This window comes from Scedosporium apiospermum (assembly GCF_000732125.1).
Source record: "Scedosporium apiospermum strain IHEM 14462 chromosome Unknown SEQ_SAPIO_0022, whole genome shotgun sequence".
In the NCBI taxonomy this organism is placed as follows: Eukaryota; Fungi; Ascomycota; class Sordariomycetes; order Microascales; family Microascaceae; genus Scedosporium; species Scedosporium apiospermum.
Genome location: NW_015971723.1, coordinates 667 through 24,761, shown reverse-complemented (window position 1 = coordinate 24,761; position 24,095 = coordinate 667). Strand labels below are relative to the sequence as shown.

General features: G+C 50.4%; 7 protein-coding genes across 7 annotated transcripts; 4 read left to right on the top strand and 3 right to left on the bottom strand.

The window, feature by feature from the left end:
• Positions 1-1,242: 1,242 nt before the first annotated feature.
• On the top strand, positions 1,243-3,224 carry SAPIO_CDS0314 (Iron transport multicopper oxidase FET3; the record flags this gene model as incomplete). Its single annotated transcript, XM_016783126.1, has 4 exons — positions 1,243-1,611; positions 1,683-2,398; positions 2,457-3,107; positions 3,185-3,224. 4 exons carry the CDS (start codon positions 1,243-1,245, stop codon positions 3,222-3,224), a joined length of 1,776 nt encoding a protein of 591 aa, XP_016646326.1.
• A 1,517-nt stretch (positions 3,225-4,741) lies between these two features.
• SAPIO_CDS0313 (uncharacterized protein) lies at positions 4,742-6,486 on the top strand (the record flags this gene model as incomplete). Its single annotated transcript, XM_016783125.1, has 9 exons — positions 4,742-4,771; positions 4,869-4,900; positions 4,976-5,071; positions 5,146-5,187; positions 5,363-5,446; positions 5,513-5,722; positions 5,830-6,157; positions 6,284-6,366; positions 6,453-6,486. The coding sequence occupies 9 exons, from the start codon at positions 4,742-4,744 to the stop codon at positions 6,484-6,486; spliced, it is 939 nt and encodes a 312-aa protein (XP_016646325.1).
• Positions 6,487-8,983: 2,497 nt separating this feature from the next.
• On the top strand, positions 8,984-10,361 carry SAPIO_CDS0312 ([Skp1-protein]-hydroxyproline N-acetylglucosaminyltransferase; the record flags this gene model as incomplete). The annotated part of the gene is made up of 2 exons (XM_016783124.1): positions 8,984-9,401; positions 9,460-10,361. 2 exons carry the CDS (start codon positions 8,984-8,986, stop codon positions 10,359-10,361), a joined length of 1,320 nt encoding a protein of 439 aa, XP_016646324.1.
• A 630-nt stretch (positions 10,362-10,991) lies between these two features.
• On the bottom strand, positions 10,992-11,882 carry SAPIO_CDS0311 (5-valerolactone hydrolase; the record flags this gene model as incomplete). The annotated part of the gene is made up of 2 exons (XM_016783123.1): positions 10,992-11,694; positions 11,797-11,882. The coding sequence occupies 2 exons, from the start codon at positions 11,880-11,882 to the stop codon at positions 10,992-10,994; spliced, it is 789 nt and encodes a 262-aa protein (XP_016646323.1).
• Positions 11,883-17,591: 5,709 nt separating this feature from the next.
• On the top strand, positions 17,592-18,583 carry SAPIO_CDS0310 (uncharacterized protein; the record flags this gene model as incomplete). The annotated part of the gene is made up of 2 exons (XM_016783122.1): positions 17,592-17,804; positions 17,894-18,583. 2 exons carry the CDS (start codon positions 17,592-17,594, stop codon positions 18,581-18,583), a joined length of 903 nt encoding a protein of 300 aa, XP_016646322.1.
• Positions 18,584-18,969: 386 nt separating this feature from the next.
• SAPIO_CDS0309 (Uncharacterized protein) lies at positions 18,970-20,397 on the bottom strand (the record flags this gene model as incomplete). The annotated part of the gene is made up of 2 exons (XM_016783121.1): positions 18,970-20,033; positions 20,124-20,397. The coding sequence occupies 2 exons, from the start codon at positions 20,395-20,397 to the stop codon at positions 18,970-18,972; spliced, it is 1,338 nt and encodes a 445-aa protein (XP_016646321.1).
• A 1,235-nt stretch (positions 20,398-21,632) lies between these two features.
• Positions 21,633-22,847, bottom strand: SAPIO_CDS0308 (uncharacterized protein; the record flags this gene model as incomplete). The annotated part of the gene is made up of 3 exons (XM_016783120.1): positions 21,633-21,845; positions 21,951-22,137; positions 22,246-22,847. 3 exons carry the CDS (start codon positions 22,845-22,847, stop codon positions 21,633-21,635), a joined length of 1,002 nt encoding a protein of 333 aa, XP_016646320.1.
• Positions 22,848-24,095: the final 1,248 nt, after the last annotated feature.

Here is a 24,095-nt window from a genome sequence, read left to right as displayed (position 1 = left end):
CCCCTTTTCTCACCCGTTCTCACTCTTACCTCCCCAAGTCCTCTTTCCATTTATTTAGTTAGGCCCATAGGAACCCCCAACTCACCGAAAAATCTGCGACAGGACGGGTCAAGGGTCATGAAAAAATTTTCCTTCATTAGTGGCACTTTGGGTCGGGTAGGATCGGCGGGCGGCGGCGAGAAGCATTGGAAACGCTGGCGCCATTTTCTTCACATCAGATTAGATTTGACGAAAGTTAAGATAATACAAAAAATTCTACTGGACGGCCTATTTCGCACCCTTCATGACTTCAAGAACAGCCCTGCACACACTCGCAGAAGGACATCAACTCTCCCGCTCATAAAGGAAGTTAAAGGGACTTTTCGGAATCAGGATACCCTCGTGATGCGTCTCTTTCTTGGCGTTGGAGTTGGGGCCCTATGAAAAAGATTCCGTCGACTCCACCAGCATCTAAATTGGGAAACCTCAGACACATTAGTGTAGCCAAGACGAGAGGTCGCGGGGGGTAGAAAGCTTGTTTTCTTAAACATCGAGGTCCAGCCTCATTCTTTTTCACCCATTGTTCTGGCCCTACGGATGTCCAAAGTCGCGCCATTGAAGCGACTGGCATCAATCCGGACGACACGACCGGCGTCAAAACACACTTGACGTCGAATCAACAAGGTCCAGTGACTTTATCTGATCATCTGATAACCTTGGACCTGTTGGTCTGATGGAATCTTTTCACCTCGGCCCCTCCATCGCATTGGTGGTTGGGACCTAGCTTCTTTTCCACCCCTGCCTAGAACGGTTCTGTCGGCACGTTTTGGGCTAAAAAGGGGAATGGGGTCTGATATTGCATGGAATACCCGCAATTCGTGTGGCAGCGGGTCACCATTACAAGGTAGCTTATTGGGTGTCCTTTAGCGAAAGTGGTGCTATTGCAAAATATTGTGCGGCACTTTCTTTCATAGCCTTCGTACTTCGTATCGTCAGTCTATGCCATTGAGAGACCTACAGGATGAAAATGTCGGGAAACCGATATCGGGCACGCTTTGGTCACTTCCAAAAGCTTTGAGGAAACTCGCGGGTCAAATTGCAGCCGCGCCCGTCTCTTCTTACTCTTCCATGCAGTCCCTATTAGTTCGTTCGCTCAAACTACCCGCCGGGCGCCTCTGTTGTTAAGACTTAGATAATAAACCCCTTCTGTGTCCCCGCTTGCGTTCATCTGCAACGCTTGCGCTCATCACAGAGAAGCAAAAAATGGCCACCAACACCCGCTTCTCCGTAGTGAGATGCATTGCGAGTATCGCTGCGGTTTTCTTCGCCTTGTTCTCCCAAGTCCTCTCGGAGACTGTCGAGAGAAACTTTACCGTCGGCTGGGTTACCGCTAATCCGGATGGCGCATTCGACCGACCCACGATCGGAGTAAATGGGGAGTGGCCAATTCCCTTGATCAGAGCTACGGTCGGGGACACGCTCATCCTCAATGTCTTCAACGACCTCGGGAATGCGAGCACGAGTCTTCACTTCCACGGATTTTTCCAGAATGGTACCAATTCCATGGATGGACCTGCAGGAGTGACGCAATGCGCGATCCCACCTGGAGAATCATTTACGTACAACATCAAGGTCAGTGACGAAAATTCAAACGTCGGATTTTAGAGGCGCAACAGCCCAACGCTTACACCCAACCAATTCAGTTCACCCAACCGGGTACATATTGGTATCATGCTCACAATGATGGCCTATACCCCGAAGGTCTTCGAGGTCCTGTTGTCGTCCATGATCCAGAGGGCCCGTACGAAGGTCAATACGATGATGAGATCGTCCTGTCGTTTTCTGACTGGTACCACCGGTCGGTCCCCAGCTTAGTGGCCGATTTCATCAGTTTCAAGAACCCGACCGGTGCAGAGCCGGTGCCAGATTCGGCTCTCATGAATGACACGCAGAATTTGAAGATCAAGGTCGAGCCCGGAAAGACGTATCTGATCCGCATGGTAAACATAGGTGCATTTGCGGCTCATTATGTCTGGTTTGAAGACCATGAAATGCGCATCGTCGAGGTTGACGGTGTTTGGACGGAAGCAGCCGCGGCAAATATGATCTACATCACCCCTGCTCAGAGATATAGCGTCCTCCTCACGACCAAGAACGATACGTCGAAAAACTACCCTGTCGTTGGTGCTATGGACCAGGATCTCTTCGACGTCATCCCCGATGGTCTGAATCCCAACGTTACCGGTTGGCTGGTATACGACGAGAACAAGGAACTTTCCAAACCTGTTGAGCTGGATGAGCTTAATAGTTTTGATGATTTCGACCTCGTTCCATACGATAAAGAGGAGTTGTATGACAATGTGGACTATTCATTTTCGCTCGATGTCACGATGGACAATCTCGGTGACGGAGCCAACTAGTAAGAACACTGTATCCCCTCCCAGGCCCTTGCCGTGAACCTCTCTGACAATATCTAGCGCTTTTTTCAATGATATCACCTATGTCGGCGCAAAAGTCCCAACCCTTTACACCGCCCTCACCGTCGGCTCCAACAACTCCCTAGATCCGCGGGTTTACGGGACCCACACCAACCCCCACGTCTTAAAGCGTCACCAGGTCGTCGAGCTCGTGTTGAACAACGCTGATCCTGGCAAGCATCCTTTCCATTTGCACGGCCACCACTTCCAGGTCGTCCACCGCTCCGAGGAAGAGGCCGGCACGTACGTCTATGACGACAGCATTAGCATGCCGAAGACGCCCATGCGACGAGACACCTTGTGGGTCCAACCGAACGGCAATTTTGTGATTCGCTTCAGGGCGGACAATCCCGGAGTGTGGCTCTTCCACTGCCATATTGAATGGCATATGGTCCAGGGCCTAGTAGCAACGATTATTGAAGCTCCCGATGCTCTTGAGGGTATGGAAATCCCCGAGGACCACCTGAGGGTCTGCAAGGCGGCCAATATTCCGGTTGCTGGAAACGCTGCTGCAAATACCCAAGATGTCTTCGATCTCACAGGGGAGAATGCCCCTGTCGGTCCTCTTCCCAGTGGATTCACAGCCAAAGGCTACGTCGCCATGGTTTTCAGTTGTATTGCGGCCGTTCTAGGAATGGCGGTCATATCATGGTATGTAATAATCGATTCATTTCCATCGTCTCCCATACCCTGAGCCATACATTGATTGCTAAAATTCGAATTCACAGGTATGGTGCGCTGGATTTGAAGAAGGAGCGAAAGGATTGAGTGTATTTTATCTTTTTTTGTCGTTTCCACTTTCCCGGAAGAGCGAGCTGTTTTTCTCTTTTCTCTAATATCTATGGTAACACATAAAATTGATTCCCCATCAGTCAAAATCTTGCTGTCGTCCGTACGAACCACTGAGAGACATACATCATCCAAATTTCTTCCATCTCTGAGTGATGTTCTACCCAATATCAAGCCAACTAGTCTCGAGGAGTCGGGCGGGAGCCGGCCGCCTTACCGGGCGTATGGCGAGTAATAGAAGTGTGCGTTTCTCTCTTGTTGAAGCTGAGTCCGTGGATGCACGGGTGGAGACAGATGCCGCCCGTCCAACTGTAAGCAGAAACCCGCGCCGAGGAGTACGCCCTGGTGTGTGATGGACACACAATGACGCCTGGTTATATGTCTCCGTCGTGGAGACGTTGCTGCTATATGTCGTAGACCGGTTATTAAAGGCTGAGGGCCTTGTGTCGATAGTTTCCCGGGATCGGGGTCTTTCAATGCTGATTTCGAAGTTCCCTTCGTTTCTGAAAGTGGAGCGCTTGGCCTCCTTGTCCAGATAAATCTTGTTCGATATCAACGCAGTCATGCCCCCGAGCACAGAACTCAAATTATTGGAACGAAGTTCTCAACAATAACAGCCACGGACCTGCGGCTGCATCCGCTCCCAGCAAGCTGGTCTGTATAGGGATTGGTGATTCGACGTTTCCTCCCAACAGTTACCGAAGAACAGGGAATGACGCCACGCCAAGACAGTTGATCCACTTAATGAATCCCGAGGAATTGGAACCCGCAGCTGATGCCAAGATAAAGTGATATCAATGCGTGTTGGTCTTCTTAAAATACAATCATATTCATATGACTTCCATGCCTTGTCTAGCTCCGAACCAACGCCTAGAGAAAAAGTCGACCCGATCCTCTTTGCTTGGGACCGAGGTCCTCTGTTCGTATACGAAGCCTGGTTTACCTCGAGGCCCGAAAACCAGGTTCGTGTGCTAGATTCTCGTTCGTTCTCTGAATGGATGAACCCGATTTTCGCATGTCCCTGCCCAGGCGCCATTGGACTCAACCCCGGACCCCGCATCATCAGCCTCAGGCGGACGGATCCATGTCCCTGCAGTGATGTCTTAATTTGGGTTAGTCACCTTTGCCCAGCCCTCACATCGCCGTCTCTTGCAGATCTAGCGCGAAGTCAACAGAGAAAACCAGCGAGAATCAAACTGTGCAAACACTGTCTCAAACACTGTTTATAGCAAGCGGCTGAAGTTTGTTCAAATCATCAGCGAGACAAGTTCGTCACGCCCCCGTGCTGGCTCAGATTCTGAAGGAAGCAGGCGCGTAGGAGTCAGAACTTTCCTTTACTTCGTACCATGCTCTGGACTCCTTCCGTGATTGCGTGAATCACTTGAAGTTACATTTGCGGCTCACTGCCAGACTATCCCGCCTACACACAACTCGCCTCCTTCCCCCACCCCTGCGGCGCTGATTTTAAATCTGAGATACGGAGAATCAACTCGCCAATGGACCCCGCACCAGAGCGGATCGAAGTTGTATGCACCCTTACCTTGCCCGGTTTTGATGAACAACGTTCAAAGAGGCCAACTCTTAGCTGTGGGGCCGGAAAGTTAACTGTCCATCCCAAATTAGGATTCGAACCCTGGGTACGTCTTTATTGATGCGTAAGTTGCTGTCCATCCAACCGTGGTCAGAGAGAAAAGCAACCCTCGTCATGCTGACATCCAATGGGCACTTAGAATCGGAGCCGATACTTTCACGCTTCGGTCTTCAGCTTTCAAGTATAGATGGGAGAATGGACGACGTTATCATGGAGAACATGTCGATAGTTACTGGTTCGTTATACTGATCGTTAGATCTCCGTTAATTCTTGGGTGAAGCATCCTGCTCACACATTTTGGTTGGATAGGGGCCCCAATGATGAACAACAACAGGAAGCAGAAGATATCAGGTAGGTGTCCTAGGACATGGCTTGCAGGTGTCCCTCGATGCATACGCGGTCACCTCAATACAGCTTTCGAAACTAATATGCCTGGAGTCACTATATGCACACAGCCATATTAAACGGACTATATGAAACCCCACTGTCTAATGTTAGGGTAAGCATGCTATGAACCCCTGTGAAGTCTTGGCTCAGACTCTTACATCATCTCTCCTACAATACCGCAGCGTGTCCTTGACATCGGGTGTGGCACAGGTGCCTGGGCGATGTAAGTTAAAAGCCATATTGTACGCGCCTCATTCGGCGCTAATATTGAGATTATATCACCCATTAGAGATTTTGCCGACGAGAATCCTTCTGCCGAGGTTATTGGTATCGATATCTCGCCTATTCAGCCAAGCCTTGTGCCTCCAAACTGTCGCTTCGAAGTCGACGATATCAACAAGCCGTGGACCTTTCCCTCTGACTACTTTGATTTTATCCACGTTCGAAACATGCTAGGAACGGTGAGGGACTGGATGGAATTCCACAAAACTGCTCTCATGTACGTTGATTTGCAGGGAAGCTCCGTTCGGGTTTTGCCCTTCACATAACTTTGTCCCGCTATGTATCTCTCCGTCGTTTGTCTGATTTAACCATTCGTACCTGCAGGCATATTGCACCTGGCGGCTGGATTGAACAAGTCGAGATATCAGCTATTACACGGTCGGATGATGGTACCATTCCTTCAGGCAGTGCTCTCGAACGGTGGTCCGGTGTCTGGTCCGACGTCAGTGAGAAGCTCGGAATCACCTTCCACACCGCTGAGATATCCTTCGAAGCTATTCAGGCCGCTGGGTTCACCAACATCCATCAACGCATTGTCAAGATTCCTTTCGGGACTTGGCCCAAGGATAGGAAATTGAAAGCCTGGGGCGAGCTGTATCAATACTTTTTACTCCAGGGGATTGAAGGATTTGCCCTTCGTTCCCTGATAGACGTGCTGAAGGTGACTACTCCCTTTTCTATCCTTCGGCGTTATGGGTCTGTTCTTTTCTTACCACTATTGTGGACGTGCTTGTGAGAACTTGGTTGAGGGGTTGCTAATGAACGGTACCGGGCGTAGTGGAGTTACGATGAGGCTCAAATATTCCTCGCTGAAATACGGAAGGAGCTTAGAGATCCTTCCATCCACGGCTATAGCGAGCTGTGAGTGTTCTCTCAGTCCTCTCATTTGTGCATTGAGGAGCTGAGTATACCCGTCTCCGTTGAACTTGGACTGACTCAATCAATAGGCGTATTGTCTTTGGCCAAAAGCCATTAAAATAGATGACTGAGAATAACCCCATCATTAGACACCTATTGCAGTTTGTACAAAGTATAATCGCAGGACCTAATCTGGCACTCGATCACGAATGGCTTGGGGTTTAATAGATCAGAGTTCGGGTGAACACTTATTCGATCTATGACATAGGGATTAAGCTTATGCGCCACGGATGAGTCCCATTAGCTTTAATAATAACGAAAGTAGAGTCCTTCACGGAGTTCGCGATAAGATGACCCATGTACAGCCTCCACTCCCTCGCCGGGCTGTGGTTCAGTGCTGGGATTTGATCTCCACAACCAACTGCGAGTTCCGGACCTGAGCTCCCCTTCCCTTAACCCTAGGATCGGTCTTTGAGATCAAGGCACCGTTTGGCGGGTTTTACAACGTGTGATTCTCAGATAATGGTCTGTTCCGCTTGGTGAGGTGAGGGGAGGACTTAAGGTATATGGTATATCTAGCAATGCACAGACATCCCCTCTGTAACTGGTATTAAACTCTTACACGAATGGCTGGAAGGTCAGATTGTGCGCATGGCATCAACCAGTGTACTCCCTCTTGACATAGCTCTTCAGGGCCTGGCAGGGATAGGTTCGATATGGCCGAGACTTCAGCCACCACTAGATCCTCAACGGTACGGTCTGAGGCAGATGCGCGTCGCGGATACATGCGCCGAATTTCAGCTCAAAGGTTGGTGTGGAAACAGCTCCAACAACCACCATGGAAGAATCTACCCGGGGTTTATACGAGGCTTGCGCGGCCTGGAAAATCACATTGGCAAGTCCAACGGAGATGTGGAGGATGGGAAGGACAAGTGGAAACGGGGGACGGATACAACTGCTATCATGAGACAAGGGATAGGATAGCTCATCTCAGATCCAGATCACAATGCCAGGAAAGGCAAGACCTGAGTATACATCACTTCGTACGCTCAATAGTTTTTCGATGCTTTTTGGTGAAAAGGGTTTGCGTGCGATTTGAGGCTTCGGAGACAAGATTACCGACGCTAGGACGGAGACTGTAACGTCAAATCGGACTTCATGTGCATGGAAGGTCTGCCTGCGCTGGCACGGTTTTCCTGGGGTGAAATAGAAATTTCATTCAATTTACCACCTACATGGATGATGGAGGTTCTAGATCGCCAATTAATTTCTTCGCGATCATCTTTGTTTGACTTAACCGTTGGTCTCCGCGCCACAAGGGCAAGCGATCGATGGCACGCGTCCGCACTGACCGTGATTCCCTCGGGAGTATCAGAAGCAGTGAAAGCACCTCATCGATGATTTCCACCTGCGATCTTCCTCGCAGATTATGCTGTTGCAAATCATACGAGCGCTCAACCATCGAGGAGCGCTCCATGGTTTCAAAAAGACGCCCGATCCGGCATTCTAGCTGGAGCACCGTCAAAATCCACTTTATTTTCCGGGTCTGCAATTGGCACCAGCGGCGATCATTGACACGTTCTTGGTGGTGGCTGTGCAGGTTTCAGAGGAGGAAGGGCCGGGGTGCAATCCAGGAGTTTGACGTTTCACATCAAGAATTATTTTTGGCATGCATTTTATGCCCCAACACGCCTCAATTGACCCATTGTTTTCTCGAAGTCAATCGCCTCATTCGTAGCTCTGTGGCAAGAGGTGAAGCTAGGGTTGGGGGCACAATTGCCACTGCTATCATGACGGAGTTTGCTCCATCGAGTGAAAAAGAGTTGAAGCGAAATCGGTGAGGGAAAATAAGGGACAAAATGGGCTCAGCGGCCGAGAAACGGGCGGCAATCGCAATAACAATGGATATGTTCGCAGAGCCCCGAACACCTGGGCTCCTCGGAATCCCGACGATCGACGAGAGTGCTTGAGGATCTGTGTATCTCCCGTGTGCGGTCCATGAACGCGAAGGGAGATGTGCCCCTTTCCGTTCCAATTCTCCCCTTTTCCCTCACTAACCGCCAACCCAGCAGTACCGAAACAGGAGCTGCTTCACATTCTTGGCATCCCAAACAAGCAAGTGGTCCATTCACCGAGCTAATCCATGGCCGTGATCCCGGTCGTCAACCCATCGGGTCTCAGATGTCACTGTCATCTTGAATCATTGGCCAATCTGGGCGGGAGGGGAAAGGCGACAGGAACAGTTCAGACAATGTGTGGGTCGATACCTTCATTAAGGTTACTTGATCTCTAGTCCAGCTACCCCAGTCAAGCTTCCAACGTGCAACGCTAGGATGGCGAACGCCAGGGGGCAAGAAGGAGGCAAGAATGCATCCGCGGGGCCCCATACCAAACTATATCAACTCCCACTTCCAACCTCTTCAATCAGTCCAATCTCATGTCGATGATATTCCGTTCTCTCACCAGCTTCTTTTCTGCCAACTGCGGCCAGTCTACTGCGTAGACATTTTGTCTGTCCTTTCTATTCCTTTCCCTTCTCTTCGTTCAGCTCGACCTTTGTCTGAGCAGCTTTCGCTTTCATTTCCTACTCCATATTATCCCCTTTTCTTAACAAAACGCCATGCCATCTATGTTTTCTTTGAAAGGAGCTCTTTTGAGCACTCTTCTGTTCCAAGGCTCTTTCGGCCATGAGGCTGCGCCCAACCGTCGCCAATTGAATCTCGGCAATCTCCTGAACAGTGGCAATCTCGGCGACCTCCTCAATGGGGGCAATCTCGGCGACCTTCTTGGAGGGGGCCTCGGTGATCTCCTAAACGGCACTGCTTTGGGTGACGTCCTGAATGGCGGTAACCTGGGCGATCTCCTCGGTGGAGCCGGTGGCAACACGAATGATCTTCTTGGGTCCATCCTCAGCCAGCTTGGCCAGCTTGGTCAGGGAGGACTGGCCGATCTACTGAATGGAAATAACGCCAACCAGGCTGGCAACCAGAACAATAACCAGGATGGAGCCACGGGTAACCGAGGTAATAATGCTGGAAGTGAGTTGATGACACCATATGATCGAGTGTGAATAAGAATCTTACTGACCATGAGCAGACAACGCCAACAACGGCAACAACGGCAATGGCAACAATGGTAACGGCAATGGCAACAATGGCAATGGCAACGGCAACGGAAACGGCAGAAACAGGAACAACGGCAACAACGGCAACGGCAATGGCAACGGCAACAACAACGCCGATCTCACTGTCGAGCAATGCAGTGCCCTCTCCGAGGCTGCCGTAGCAGCTAGTTCTATCCTCTCCTCTATCTCATCTACTGCTGCGGAGACCGCCACCGCAACGGACGCCGCCACCAACACTGAAGCAGCCACAAACGAAGTCACACCCACTCCCGATATCACAACCCTTATCCCTGATGCAACCGCTACCGACGCTGGAACCGAGACCGCGACTGATTCTGCAGCTGCAACCGAGACAGCCGCGGATTCGAGTGCTGACGGAGAAGCCGCCACCGACAGCGAGGAAGCCTCTGGAAATGGACGAACTTCCAATGGCAAGTCACGACAACGTCGGTCTCTGCGGCGTCGACAGCAGGGCCGAGGCCAAGGAGACCGAGCCGGCGCAAGGGCCGCCCGAACCCGAAACCGAGGGGGCAACAGAACTGGCCGCACTCAACGTGCTGCGGAAAGGGCTTTGGCGCAGGCTGCCGCCGCTTCTGAGCAATGTGCCGCTCTTGGCGTCACGTTGCCCGTCGGCGATGCTGCCACTGCCACGGATACGGCTACGGCTACGGCTACAGCCACCGATGCGGCGACTGATACGGCGACTGACGCGGCCACAGACACGGCTGCGGATACCGCTGCTGATACCGCTACAGCCACCGATGCGGCTACGGACAGTGCCACTGATAGCGCAGCCACTGCAACGGAAACCGCAAGCGAGACTGCTACGGATGAGAGCGCAGATGCCACCGCCACCGCAGATGGAACTGATTAAGGCCTGTAGTGTGGGTAAAGTAAAGCTATCGAAGGTGTTGACGGATAGGAGTTTCTGGGCAACGGCCTTTATCAGACCGGGTTATATGGGATAGGAATTGTATTTAGTAAACTTGCTGGTCACTTTACATCAACCAAAATACCATGAACGGACGGGTTTGTACTATCAGAGACCGTAATATGTCATGGACCGTGTCCCTGATTTTTCGGGGCAGTCAGTGTTCCTTTTTCACACGTGCCTGCCCTCATGGCTATTATCAGCGTCGCTGTAATGAGACCGTACGGTTGGCAACCGTCCTCTGCCCTGGGGGTCGAGCTGTAAGGTTTACGCTGCCAACGGACTCGACACTCTATGCCTTGAGAAAGTTCCCGCTCTGAAACGTGGCTGTGAAAACGCATGTGGCCCTCCTCACACTCAATGAAGCGCGGCCCAGATTCTGCGTCGTGAGGGCCTACCAAACTTCCGCCTTCCAGATTGGTTTCATTGAGAGTCATATAGTGTCAGCTTTTGTTTAATTTGTTTGGTATTTCTATTATTATTAAAGAGCGCTTCAATATTGAGAAAGAACAATCCCGAAAGAATGGTATTTTCATTGAACAACGCCACCTCGGACGTTTCCCTTTTCTAACCTCAGGGTCGACCTGCATGAGGCACACTCACCCGCGTCGCCACGACGCTGCCCTCGCGACAACTCTTTCGGGCCTCTTCATGAAAGTCGGGGGCAATGCAGGCGAAGAGCGTTCGGCCGTCTTGTCCCCCCAACGCACACGCAAACACGCCCGAACCAGGGTCGATCTGGTCAACAATCTCACCGCCTTCTTTAACCCTTACTAGACGTTGCCCCCCGGCATCCGCGACCCAAAGGGCACCTTCAGCATCCAACGAGCAACCGTCCGGCATGACAGAGAGCTCCCCCACGGCCTTCTGGATATCCCGGTCCGGAAGTTCGCCAAAGGATGCCCATGCTCTTCGGTTGGTGAGCGACCCGTCATCCGAAATGTCAAAGGCCGTGATCCGGTTGCCGAATGTCTCGTTGACAAGCAAGATCCCGGTACTAGTGATGACGATACCGTTCGGGAACCAAAGATCCTCGGCAACAACGGAGACAGTGCCATCCGGGTCGACACGGATCAGCGATGCTGTCTCGATGGGCTTGCCTCCCATCAGGTCGAAGCCGAAGTTTCCGATGTAGGCACGGCCCTTGGCATCGACAACCATGTCGTTCAGGTAACCGCCAATGTAGGAACTAGCGTCGGCGTGTGTAACTACACGACCGTCTAGCTCGCGACGAAGCACTCGGCCGTTTTTCACTTCAGCGCTCGACGTCAGCACTCTAGGCAGTGTAGGACGTGTTTCCGGATTCACTTCACGTACTGGAAACCACTAAAAGGCGCCCGTCGGGCAACCAACCAATGCCAGAGGGTTGCTGGGGCACCTCGAGTTCAACGCGTCGATCGCTCCCGTCCTCAGCAACAGAGTATACTTGGTAAGTGTAGAAGTCTGCGAACCAAAGCCGTCCATCGTGCCAACGCGGGGCTTCAGTATATGTCAACTCGCCTGCCACCGTCGTGAATTTGCGACTCTTATTTGGTTCCATTGATATAGCTGCTTAAGAGTCGACTCGAGATGAAATTATTAAAACCCAGCAACCGTGTTGTGGGGTGTGCCCTGTGTCCAGTGAGTTGTGATTCGCGCGAATCGAGATCGATCACCAAGTTAACTAGATGGGAAATTGGGAATGAAGCAGGCAGGGTGAAACTCTCCGTGCATTGCAACTGTAATCGAGCAATCGCCTGATTCTGGCAAAATCGTGACCATATATACCTTGGAGCTTACTCATCGTCTTCGATGATGATGATGACCATCCGATCGTGACGGGTTAGCTCAACAGGTAGAATCAAATAGGTCTACCTACCAAAGGTCGAGGAACTGTAGATTTAGCCGCGGCTATCTTAAGTTCTTTACCCCGCAGCACCGTGCTCCTCTCGGCAGGTCTCCCCACCTCAGGGTCCGGTCGAGGTTCGGGGATGGCCTCACATGATCTATGCCCGCCCATCTAGCTCCAGCGCTGTGTCCTACTCCGATGGGTTAGCAGGTCTATTGCAAGTTAGCAGGGCCGAAAGTCAAGATGCAAGAGAGCTCTAAGTCACCGGATTCTGAGGCAATAATAGTCTTCCGCCCAGTCAAGCCCTTGGGAGATTTCGAAGGTCGTATGGTCGCCGGAGGTCGCGGGGGGTCTCTTGTGTCGATCCGGCCGCCTTCTCATCGATAGATATCGAGGGATCCCATGACGGCGTATCGAAGCCCATCGCAGCAGTAGAAACCGAGTTCATCCATGACTGCACATCCCAGGACTTCCTCCCATATTAGCAGCGTATCCCTGTCTCCTAAGATGTCGGACCCCACACACCATCGGGAGAGGTGCGCAAAGTTGACGGTGGCATCGCGTGGGTCCTCGGTCCATGAGCTCCGAGGTTATTTTCTCCGATGCAGCTGTTCGAGTTTGAGCCGACGGAAGTTGTACCTCACTTGACAGGGATCCGGCGGAATGGGCCAAGGAATTAAACGCTCACAGAAGAGCTATTTCGCCGTGACGGATCAAAAATAAACGCCTTCATGCCTGTTTTATTTTACGCTCTATCGGCCAGAGATTGCCTGTTTTTAGATTAATTGGTCTTCTCGCAGCTTTTTCCAGAACAGAGATATGCCCTAACTGGCAACCCTCGCCCAGGAGCAGAAGCCGTCCGAGTCACTTCCCCATCCTCCAATAAATCCCGTTCAAAACCCTAGTGGCCTGGTAAGGTCATGTCCTCCAGCTTAGGTTAAGGCCGATTCTAATATTTCATCACCGTCAACAATCATCATTCGCGCCTCATACTCTGTGATGTCTTTTCTCTGTCCTTCGCCCAAATGTCTTCACAGCAGGATGCACCGCTCAGCAACAGGATCAGCAGGTTAAAAGAAGAGATGTTACGGCTTCTGGATTGCAGTTTCCAGAGGACCAACAAAATCTCGAAGCCATCATCGATTACTACAAGTCCGGCGGTCGGCCTCTGGGCCATGGAAGATGCATACGTAACGGGGCAAAGCGAGGAATCATGCAGGACCATGCCGATGATCTCAAGGAGAATGCCCACGGGGTTTTCCATGCGTCGGTTCGGGTAACTACCAATATAGCCCCATCTCAAAGAAGAATTCATCCTCGAACAAAGGAACGGGAGCTCGCCTCCAATGGATGTCGTTCAGCAAATGGCTCAGTCTGCGACGGTCTGAGTCGGTCCTTAGGGCAACATGCATAGTCGGCGTCTAATCCATGACTTTGTTAGTTGTCGCCAGGTTCGAGTATGCCGAAGGATATCTTTGCAACGTCCAAGCTTAGGAGCGCTGCGGCCCAACCGAGCCTTCTCTGAACAAGAACACTACAACTTCGCAGGAACATTACTATGACGGTAATTTCAATTTTTGCTTCCTATATACTCATCTACTCTATTAGAGTATATCAATGAATATTAAGCAGTTGCGACCATCTCAGCCGTTGAAACTTGAAAGTAATCACCCAGGCCAACACGTTTGAAAATAACGGCGGCTTCGGACGGCCCTCTCCACGAACCAAACTTGGATCGCACTAATCGCTGATACCAGAAACACGCATGCTAAGGGCTTGAGTGCTCCCAAAGTCGGAGTCCTTGATTACCGGCAAATCTCCTAGGCACGGCGAAAACCCGTCGAGCGGCCTGGCTCCGTCGGGGTTGATGGATGAGGAGCGACATATAGGTGATAGATGACGCCCTGAATGTGCTTATTCCGGTCGGTAATGGTACGGGTATACTCAGGATTCGTGCGACTCCACTCGCGTTTTGATTATGGTATGGATACTGCTTGGACGGATACTCGTCTAAGGTAGGAGCGGTCGAAGGGGATAGTAGTAGACGTGCGGGTATTTCTTCCTTCTATAGGCTAGATCTGTAGGATGTATTGGGGCTGGGGCTGTTGCGAGATGGTTCTAGAGGCTGGAATGTCGGCGAACTTGCTACCGGTCCATTGTCTCGACGATCGATGCGGTATGCCTAACAGACTTGCAACTGGATATTTAAGAGTCCTGAAGCGTAGAAGTACTGCCATGAAACTGCCTATCACCCTCCTTTAGAAGGATTGTGAAAGCGTTCAGACGAGCAGAAATCACGTACCTCAACATCGCCCGAGTCTCCGCCAAAGTACATTGCTGGGATCGATCAACTTTGAATGGGCACGGAGATGAAGGATGATGCTTTCAACCTTGTGCGGTTTTTTCTTCACTATTTCTCCCTCCCCCCTTCTCTCTCTTCTGGAATGGTGCCAAGTGCTTCTCTTCCCGACAACCTCGAAGCCCCAGCCTATAAACAATCCGTCTGAGGGCCGGAGTGTATGTCACCCCTATGAATTAACACCAAGCCAGCTGAAACGAGAGCGGCGTGAACAGGGACAAAGGAAGCCACCCATTGCTACCGAAATCGGCATTTCTATTGGAACCAGAGGAACAATTACTCGGCACTGTTGGCGCCAGACTAGAGTAAAACCATGGCGATTCACTCCTTTTCGAGAAATCTGGTCAACTACCTATCAACCATCTAACAGTTCAATTTCCTGCCACATGGCCAGTACGATATTTCCGATGTCTCGTGCCCACGTCTAAGGCCTACAAGGGTTTGTTCAATAGCCTAAGCCAGACAGGGTCAGAGATTTATGCTGGTCAAATATGATAGAAATAGGCGAGAAAATGCAAGGTAATGGTGATGCGATTCGGTGACAACGAACGGGACGAAATTGGGGCCCTCGTATTTGTTGACCAATTGAGGAAGACCCACTGGAAGTGCCCAAAATGGCTGGCATCAAATCTTTTGCAGGGTTACATTTATGTAGCACCCACTGCCAGGGAGGCAAAGTGGAAAAATGGTGAACACCCAGCCCCCTTTTCAGTATGTTCAGTCTATTTAAAAGACGAGTGCGAGAGCATCCAATTCCTTCCCCATTCCCTCTCTTAATTGACAGGCCTTGAGCTACTCAATACCTTCTCAACCTCTTAAGAAAATTTTGGTTCATTGATTTCCAACCATTCCCCTCCATCATGGCCCCCGCCTGGCTCGAAAAACATATCGTCCGTAGGGACGCAACCCCAGATCCACGACGCAGCGACGAGCAACCCACTTTACAAATGCACTACACCGTGCTTCTGGCCCGCCGGCGGATCATGGGTGTAATGGGCGATAAGATACCACGCTACGAAATAAAACAACATGCCGTACTCGGATCCTTTGCATATAAGTGCAATGTCACATCACCTGTCGATGGAGGCAGGGAAGTGGCTACAATCGGCTTTCAGTCATCCAAGGTCGAAATTGTATTCCCACAACGCGACCGTGAAGTCACTATCAAGGCAATTGATGGGGATTATGAGTCCACTGGCGGACTCGGGTGTTTGCATTGGAAACCGACAGGCATGGTTCCGTTTGGGAAGGCCTCATGGGAGCTTAGGGACGAGTCGAATCTTGTGATGTCGGTGGAGATCGATGGTAATCAAATAAATGGAGTTCTGAGTCTCTGGAAGGAGGGTATTGACCCAGAGACAGTAGAAGAACTCATGGTCGTCGGGGTTTCTAAGATCGAGGAGTATAAGAAGCTGATGCGAGGTTCGAAGAGGTTCAGGGTCCAAATCGCTTCGAGTGTGCCATGGCTAGCAGAGGAATCTAGGGCTCAATATTGTTGAAAAGGTTTGTTGTTTAATATTACCGTCCCGTACAAAAACAACCCGAGACAGACTTATCACGGCAGAGGGCAGGCAAATTAGTTGGGATGAATGATGCCGTCAGCCAGACAGACTCTAAAGAGAATTGGGCATATCAATAAACTTAAAAACTTCACAGACTACCTAACTTGACTGTAATATAACAGAGAACAGGTTAATACTGCCTCGGTTGACCTTCAAAACACGGACGAGAATACAAAGGCGCTTCTACGGAGAGGGTGTCTGAGCCCGGATCATATACCGCTAATTCCAACTTTTTACCGAATAACGATTAAGCACGCAGGAATGTCTTCAAATCCTTGCCGGGCTGCGCGATCATATTACTTAAACGCAGCTGAACCTAGTAGGCTCAACACGGACTATACCCGAGACGGCCATCAACGAGGGCTTGTAGGAATGCCGAGGGAGCCTTACCCGTAGGTATACGAAGTTGAAGAGACATGTGCATGACGAAATCGAGAGATCTGTTTTGAGATCTAAAGCATTGATGACGGCTGAAGAACTAGTGGATCTTGCATTGAGGTCACGTTAGAGAAACGGCCAGATGCGGCAGACTACAATTGAATAAAACATCGTACGGGAGGGGAGGACACATGATGTTATTATTATAGAAGAGCTTAAGATTCTCAAACCGCAGACGAAATTGAACTTATATTCGCGACTACCATGGAAGATGCCTTCGGAATCGGGTCACAATGTGAATAAACAGAAGATGCCTGGCAGGGAAGATCTCCCAGCCATGGAAGCTGAAAGTTGTTTCGTCTTCCGCCTGCCTTGGGAATGGTTAGTCTCTGACTCTTTGGCCGTCCCCTCTTTGTAAAAAACACTCAAAGGCAAGAGTGATAAATGCGATGCTAAATCTATTGGGCTTAATTGCATCAGATTCGTAGTGATGGATGCGGGTCGGGAGAGAGTTTAGAACGTGCGCCTGCCAAGATTCTATCTACCCAGGCAATAGGGTCAAGCTTGGCCTGACCCGAGGGAATCACCGGCGGTTTGTCGCAGCAGGCTACATACAATAGGGCGGGAGTAGCTGAAATCGCATCGCCTAGTTTCCCACGCCAAAGACACATCTCGTCCATGCTGTTGAAGTTCATTTTTACTCCTCCGGTGCACAGGCAGTACCTGCTCCACTAGTGATAAATGTCTTCAACGATTTTTCGAGACTCGATTCTACTCCGAATTCCGCTTTGAATTGCGCCAACGCCCGGATGTAGGGAATTACTAGGGGCTTAACTCCGAAATCCAAAACGAAAAAGATCAGCGAATTGGCTCGGAAGTGCGGCACGCCACCCATGACAGGAGGATTGAAATCAGACGTTATTTGATAGATTGCTCCATCAGCGTCAGACAACACTGTCCAGAGTCTGACCTTCTCGTCAATTACTCCTAAGCCCCCAAGTATCAATTAACATAATCCAGATCATCAACACGCGTCGCTCTTTACCATGTCCTGTCCGGATTGCTTCAGCGGTCATGTCCATGAGGGGCAGCCCAGGGGGAAGACGATAAAGCTCCACAACCTTGACGCGTACGTGACCGAGCCGACGAACAACGGTCCAGTCCGTGGAATCATTGTTATCGTACCCGACGCGTTTGGTTGGGAATTTGTGAACAATCGCATCCTAGCAGATCACTACGCAGATAAGGGAAACTATAAAGTCTATCTCCCGGACTTCATGCTAGGTCAGCAAAGCCACCGCGGCTCCTCGAGCGCATTGAAGCCTACATCTGCTAATCCGAGATATAGGTCACTCAGCGCCATTATGGCTACTCGACACCATGCATAATTTCTTCCACGGAAGTCTCCTCTCAAAGCCGTAAGGAACAAGCCAGCGGCCCAGCCGCCCCCTATGCGACGGGACTCGGGAGGTTTTTCCACGAAGAGCTTACTGACAAAAAGAAAATGACAAATCAAAGTGTCCATGTATTCTGGGCCTTGTATGGCTTCATTCCTTTTATCGCACGAAATCGAATCGGTCGCTCCTTTCCTGTCGTGGAGAACTTCTTTTCTGAGCTGCGCAAGGCCGAAGGTGCCAACCTGCCTGTTGGCGCTGCCGGTTTCTGCTGGGGCGGCAAGCATACGTTTCTTCTCGCCCGGAAGGCTGGCGACCAAGCCCTCATCGACGCTGGCTTCGTGGGCCACCCTAGTTTTGTGGACTTTCCTGGTGATATCGAGAAGCTTAAGCTACCTCTCTCAATTGCCGTCGGAGATAAGGACAACCAGATCCCTCCCAAAATGGCGGCTGAAATCAAAGCTATGTTTGAGAAAGAGTCCGAGAGAGGAGCGAGAGAAATCCGCGTATACGATAATTGTGGACATGGGTTTTGCGTACGCGCGGACGCGACATTAAAAGATTCGGAGCCAGTCCAGCAGGCCGCTGAGGCAGAGGACCAGTGTATTGAATGGTTCAATAAGCACCTCGCGCCGAGGTCATAGCAATGACAAACGAAAGGGGGGAGGGACGGCGAGAGGCGAGATCGTTGAGCCAATCTCGGCCTTACTTGAACGTACGATTGATTTCGCGCCAGGCAGTGTAGGCTCAATCGGAAGATATGCGGAAACGGAACGTCAGGGGTGAACTTAGGTTAGGTTGTGTATGTCACGGAGGGTCCTTGCGCCAGCTACGATATCAGAATTTAATTGATTTTTTTTAACTCCTCTTAATCATTTACATTGGTAGTTTATTACACGAGAAGAGAAGGCACGACAGTTCTAACATATCGGGGTTGATATTGGATACTGAAGCACCTAGACTTAAGCTATTGCTATTTGGTAACTAATATACCAAACTCAAGACTCCATAAAAGTCCAATTGTTCTCTCCTAACCGGTGTACTTCAAGACATAAGCACCACGCTCGATACTGTTGAGAAGGATGTGCCCAGACTTAAAGAATGGATAGACGCTCCAGGTGCCGACAAACTCAGCTCTGCCATTAACATCATCATCCTCGGGATGGACATCGAAGAACCCAACTTCATGAATGCCTCGACCTGTCGGATCCGAACCTAGAGATGTGATATCGATAATCCGAAGTCCAGAACCGTAGTTTGCTTGATATGACAGGCCATCAACAACATACTGGTTATGGTCAATGGAGATGGCGGGGCTCTGGTAAGTACCAGTGAAGCGGGGACTCTTTAGATTGGAGATGTCGACAATGTAGGTAGTGGTATGTTGGTTCGCGGCGGGGCCACGGCGGCGCTGCTCATCTAGCTCGTCGTCCAGCAGGAGGAACCGCTGCTCGGGGTCGGCGATCCAGCCTTGATGAGTGTAGCTTGCACCGGTATAACCTGTACTGCTGATGGTTGTCGGTTTACCCTTAGAGGTGACATCAGTAATATCGAGAGTATCCTCGTTAAAGTTGAAGCAAATTTCGCGTCCGGTGTAGCGAGTGTCGGGGCCAGAATATATGACGCATTGCGCGTCGTGCACGTATCCGCCAGCAGAGAGGCAGCCAGGAGAGGTAGGGTTGGCTGGGTTGCTGACATTAACCATGAAGAGTCCGCCTCGGCACCCGGCATCACTGCCGGTACCCACTACGTAAATCATGTTCGTATCTTCGTGCGCAACGATGTTATGGGAGTTTCCAAAACCAGCGAAGTGAGCCGTAAGGTCAGAGGAGGTACTGAACACCTTCGGGGACGATGGGTCGATGTTTAGCAATTTCGTCAGGTCGAACACTTGCAATCCGTGACGGGCAGCCTCGGAGCCAATGTACGCGTGGTTTCCGATAACCTTCATGTCCCTCCAAGACGATGAAGTTGTCTGGGTCGGAAGTCGGCCGAGGTAAATCAGTGAGCCATCCGACAGAATTTCCACAAACGCAGTTCCGTCAGTCTGGCCAACGACACCGAATTCTCTTCCGGTGTCCGAGGTCCAGCCCCCTGTTCAGTACAACGTTGATTAATACTTCTCTAGCAGCCACTATGTTGATAATACATTGAGGAAGAAGCTGTCGCCGTTGGATCACTTACAAACATCATTTCCTTGCCGTGTGGACGAACCCAGATCCTGGTGACGGAGGAAAGATACGAGGTCAACGTTGTTGCAACGATATTCACCCGCTCGACCGTTCTGGCAGGAAATCGAGGCTGTGAGAGCTTCATAACGATGAAGGTCGAAAGCACCGGTCTCGGACAGCTCAGCCCATGTATTAAGCTTCAACTGCCTCAGAACAGACATGGGTTCGGCATTGACGCCGCTGCCGGCCAGTGAGGCGGCAACGACTGCGAGATAGTTGGCCTTCATGTTGTCAACTTGGTTTTCTGGAAATCAGACGGGCAGATATGGCGGGAAAGAGAGGTCAGAATTGCAGAGAAACCGCAATGAGCGTCCAACAAAGCAGTTGCAGTGAGGATAAGGACGAGAGGAACAAAAAGCGCAAGATGATTCCGTTTCTTCCGTATTTATGTCTAGACTGAGGACCACCCCGCTAGACCTCGAGTGCGAAGTTCGGGGTATGCATCGCAGAACAGAGATCAAAGCCAAAGTGATCACGAGGAACAAAGCGATGATCTCGGAATTCCACATCAATCTGGGAAGGTAACATGTTACCAGCCTCTCACTGTGATGGGTTGCAGTGGGCAAGCGCGTGCTATCAATTCGATGTTCCACTTCGAAATCTTTCAGGGCTCTGACATTCGCTGTTGCGAATCCTTGGCCTTCTTCGTGGGGGGGGGGGGGGGAATTCCGAAACGAGAAGGTGGATAGACATTTGCCGTAGAACACAACCCTAGCCTACGGGAGTGATCTTCAAGCTGCGGACACTGCCCGCATATTGCAACTGTACGGGCGGCTCTTTTGTCAGCCATCCGTGCGTAAGTGTAGCATTGAAGACCAACCTCTATACCTTACAAAAAGAGCGGAACTTTTGGCCCTAGTAATGCGACATAACAAGAAAGCGGTTGACGGGATTGATATCTCAACATTGAATCTTAACTGCCTTTCTAGGTTAGCTTTCCTCGATAACCCTTACATGAGCCCCACTGCTCCATATTTCGTCATTCCAGAAAGTTAGATTTTATGTTGTGGATATCGCGCATTCTTCAATGTGGAATTCTTCGCCATGTAACCCCTCGACGGTGTGAAGACCCATTAGAAAGCATGACATGGCAGACCGGACTTTCTGAGAATGACGAGCCAGAATGCTACAAGTCCATGGACGCGTCTGCCGCCTCCTCAGCGACCTGTTGCTCGTCGGTGAAAAATGAGACGGCCCCGTCCTGGCAACGTTCTGTTTTCGTGTTCGACTCGGCCCCTACCATGCCGCCTCCTGGCATCTCAAAAGGAGATCGAACGTGAAGGCCACCGTAGGTTGGCACTCGACGATGGGTCTGGTTACCACAGCCATGAAGTCTCCGGGGCGGATCCGGTACAGATTTTTGAGGAGCCTGAGCGTTTTAGAGATTGTTATGGTATTCCCGGAGTTGAAGGAAAATGGACAGTCGAAGTTGTGCACCCGCAACAGGTGATGTAGTTGTGAACTATGAGTCTGTCATCGTATCCGCGCCACTATCTTCAGTTGAGTCTCGAGAATCGTCCTGCAGGGCATTTTGCATCTCCCAGTTATATTGTCTCCATTTCGCAGCCTCTTCGACCTCGGATTTAGCGCCCCTCCAGGTTCTTCCTCGGAGGTGTTTTAAGCACAACTGCTTCCCTTCATCGGGGTAATAGAGCCACGTTGCCCACTTTGCCCACTATTTTTTTTTTTCTGTTAGTCGTCTCGGCGTACCCAAAGAGGGCCTCATGCCTCATGCTTGATTGATTTGGGATCGTAACCAGAGATATCGGGCGATACGTACATGACCTTCCTTCATCTGTGCTCTAGCGCGCTGACCGATCTTGTCTTCAATGAAGTCTCCTCGCAGAACCGCTAACCGCGAAGGGAATACGAGCTTCAGATAATGTGTAGTAGAGCAGATGTGTGGTTTGTCGTGCCAGAAAAAGACGGGCGTCAAAGGAATCTTGATATCCGGTTGCGATGCCGGACTGAACGTTCTTCCCAAGGATGAAGTTAGGTTCCTTAGCACCGGCGGAGTGGCCCCGCCTAGAGAGCTTTCGTATGACAGCATACGGACCGCCGGTAGGCAAACGTACTTAATGGGGGCCTCGGGTTCCCCCCCAGACTCAGATTCTCTCATCACACTCAGCAGTGGCTTCAGTGGAAAATCAGAGACTAGAGCCCAGTCGTGCTGCTGGATCCAGACATAGGGAGTCTCGGCCACTCTTAGAGCCGAACGGACAGAAAGGCCGAAGCCCAGTCGCCTCGATGGCTCTATGAATGTCACCTTCTTGCTGGGTGTCTGCGAGATTGTGTAGTGCACCACGTTTTTAGGATCCATTGGGCTCCCATACTCGGCCTCTGCGTTAGTCTGGGCGAAGGGAACTTTGTCTTCACTCGGATACAAGTCATAATAACTCTCAAGTATGAGATTCTTTACGCTATCCTTGTAGAGGCTATAGGCCTTCGCTTGATCCGGAGTAACACGTCCCTTTTTCAGGCGGGCTACAGGGGTAATTTGCTCGTAACCGTCGAACGTGACGATCACTCGGCAATCTAGCAAGCAGGGGCAATGGCGGCTGAAGGACTTGAGGACTGAGGATAGCAGTTCTGTCGAAGGTACAGAGGGTGTGACCGAGGTGGTGACGATGACCGTCAACAAGTCGCGAGTGGTCGGAGTTTCTGCTTCTGTTAACATTGTGGAGCTGTGCCCTTCTTGTATGTTGTCGCATGTGCAAGGCGCCATTTCCACAGAGAGAGGCGCACTCTTCGAGTTTAATCGGATGGTGCCGACCTTCAACAACTTCAGAGGCATCGGCCAAATATTTTTTTGTGGTGATTTTTCCAGGAATAGCTGAGTAATCAATCGCGACAGTGGCAGATTGCATCGGAAGGGACGAAAAGGAATTAATACTTCACCCTCTAAAAGTTCCTTCTTTTACAATTTACAACACCTAGCCCTAGTTAGGTTGTAAGTCGGTTCTTACATAAATGCTCGAGAATACTAAAGCAAAAAAAGGAGAGTCGGGAAGGAAGAGGGAAAAAAATAAAATAAAATAAAAATGAATCAAGAGGAGAACAACAATAGTAGAGAAAGAAAGCATTGAGCATCGAAGAGGTCGTACCCGGGTTCGAACCGGGGCTGCCGGAAACTATTAGTCGAAAGACTAGTCAAAATCCGGAGTCCTAACCACTAGACCATACGACCGATGTACCTCGTTGAAGTTCCGTCACTGGACTTTGGCTATGAATAACCTTTAGCTAGGTTCCCACAACAAACACCAAAACACACGCACATATCGACGTCTACCGAAGCTGCATTTTTGGTCGAGATAATTCAACCTCTGGCGGAAAAAGCATTTACCATTCTTACTGCGTGATAATATGGGCATTGAGGCTGTACCGTTCCCCATGAACTTGTCTCGGGGAACCACCCTCATGTCTCGGATACAATGTTGGCTGGCTGTTTCAGCAAGAACGCGAAACACAGGCATTTTTTTTTTTTTTTTTATAATTTTTTTTCTTTTTAATTTTTTTTTCTAAATGCGATTTCAGCGGGGTCGATGACTCTTGTTCAATTCCGACTTTGAATAGCAATTGCGTTATCATCAGGAAAATACGTACAATATTACTCATCTATAAATGATCTTGATAGGAAGTCGGACATTGCGGCACTATCATATACCAGTCGATCTTCAACGATACGTACCATTCATCCTCACTCATACTCTAAAGTAGTTTCATGCTGGAGCTGGAATCTTGTCTGTGCTCCCACCATCACGGGCCGCGTAAGGATCGAAGCGGTTACCACCTTTATTGCCCGAATCAATGTTGACACTCCCGTTCTGAATGCTGTGCGGCTGATACTCGTGTTGTGATTTCCCCATGCCAGCATCCAGCCTAGTTATACGGCTCGCTTGTCTGTGTGCGAGACGAGAACAATCCT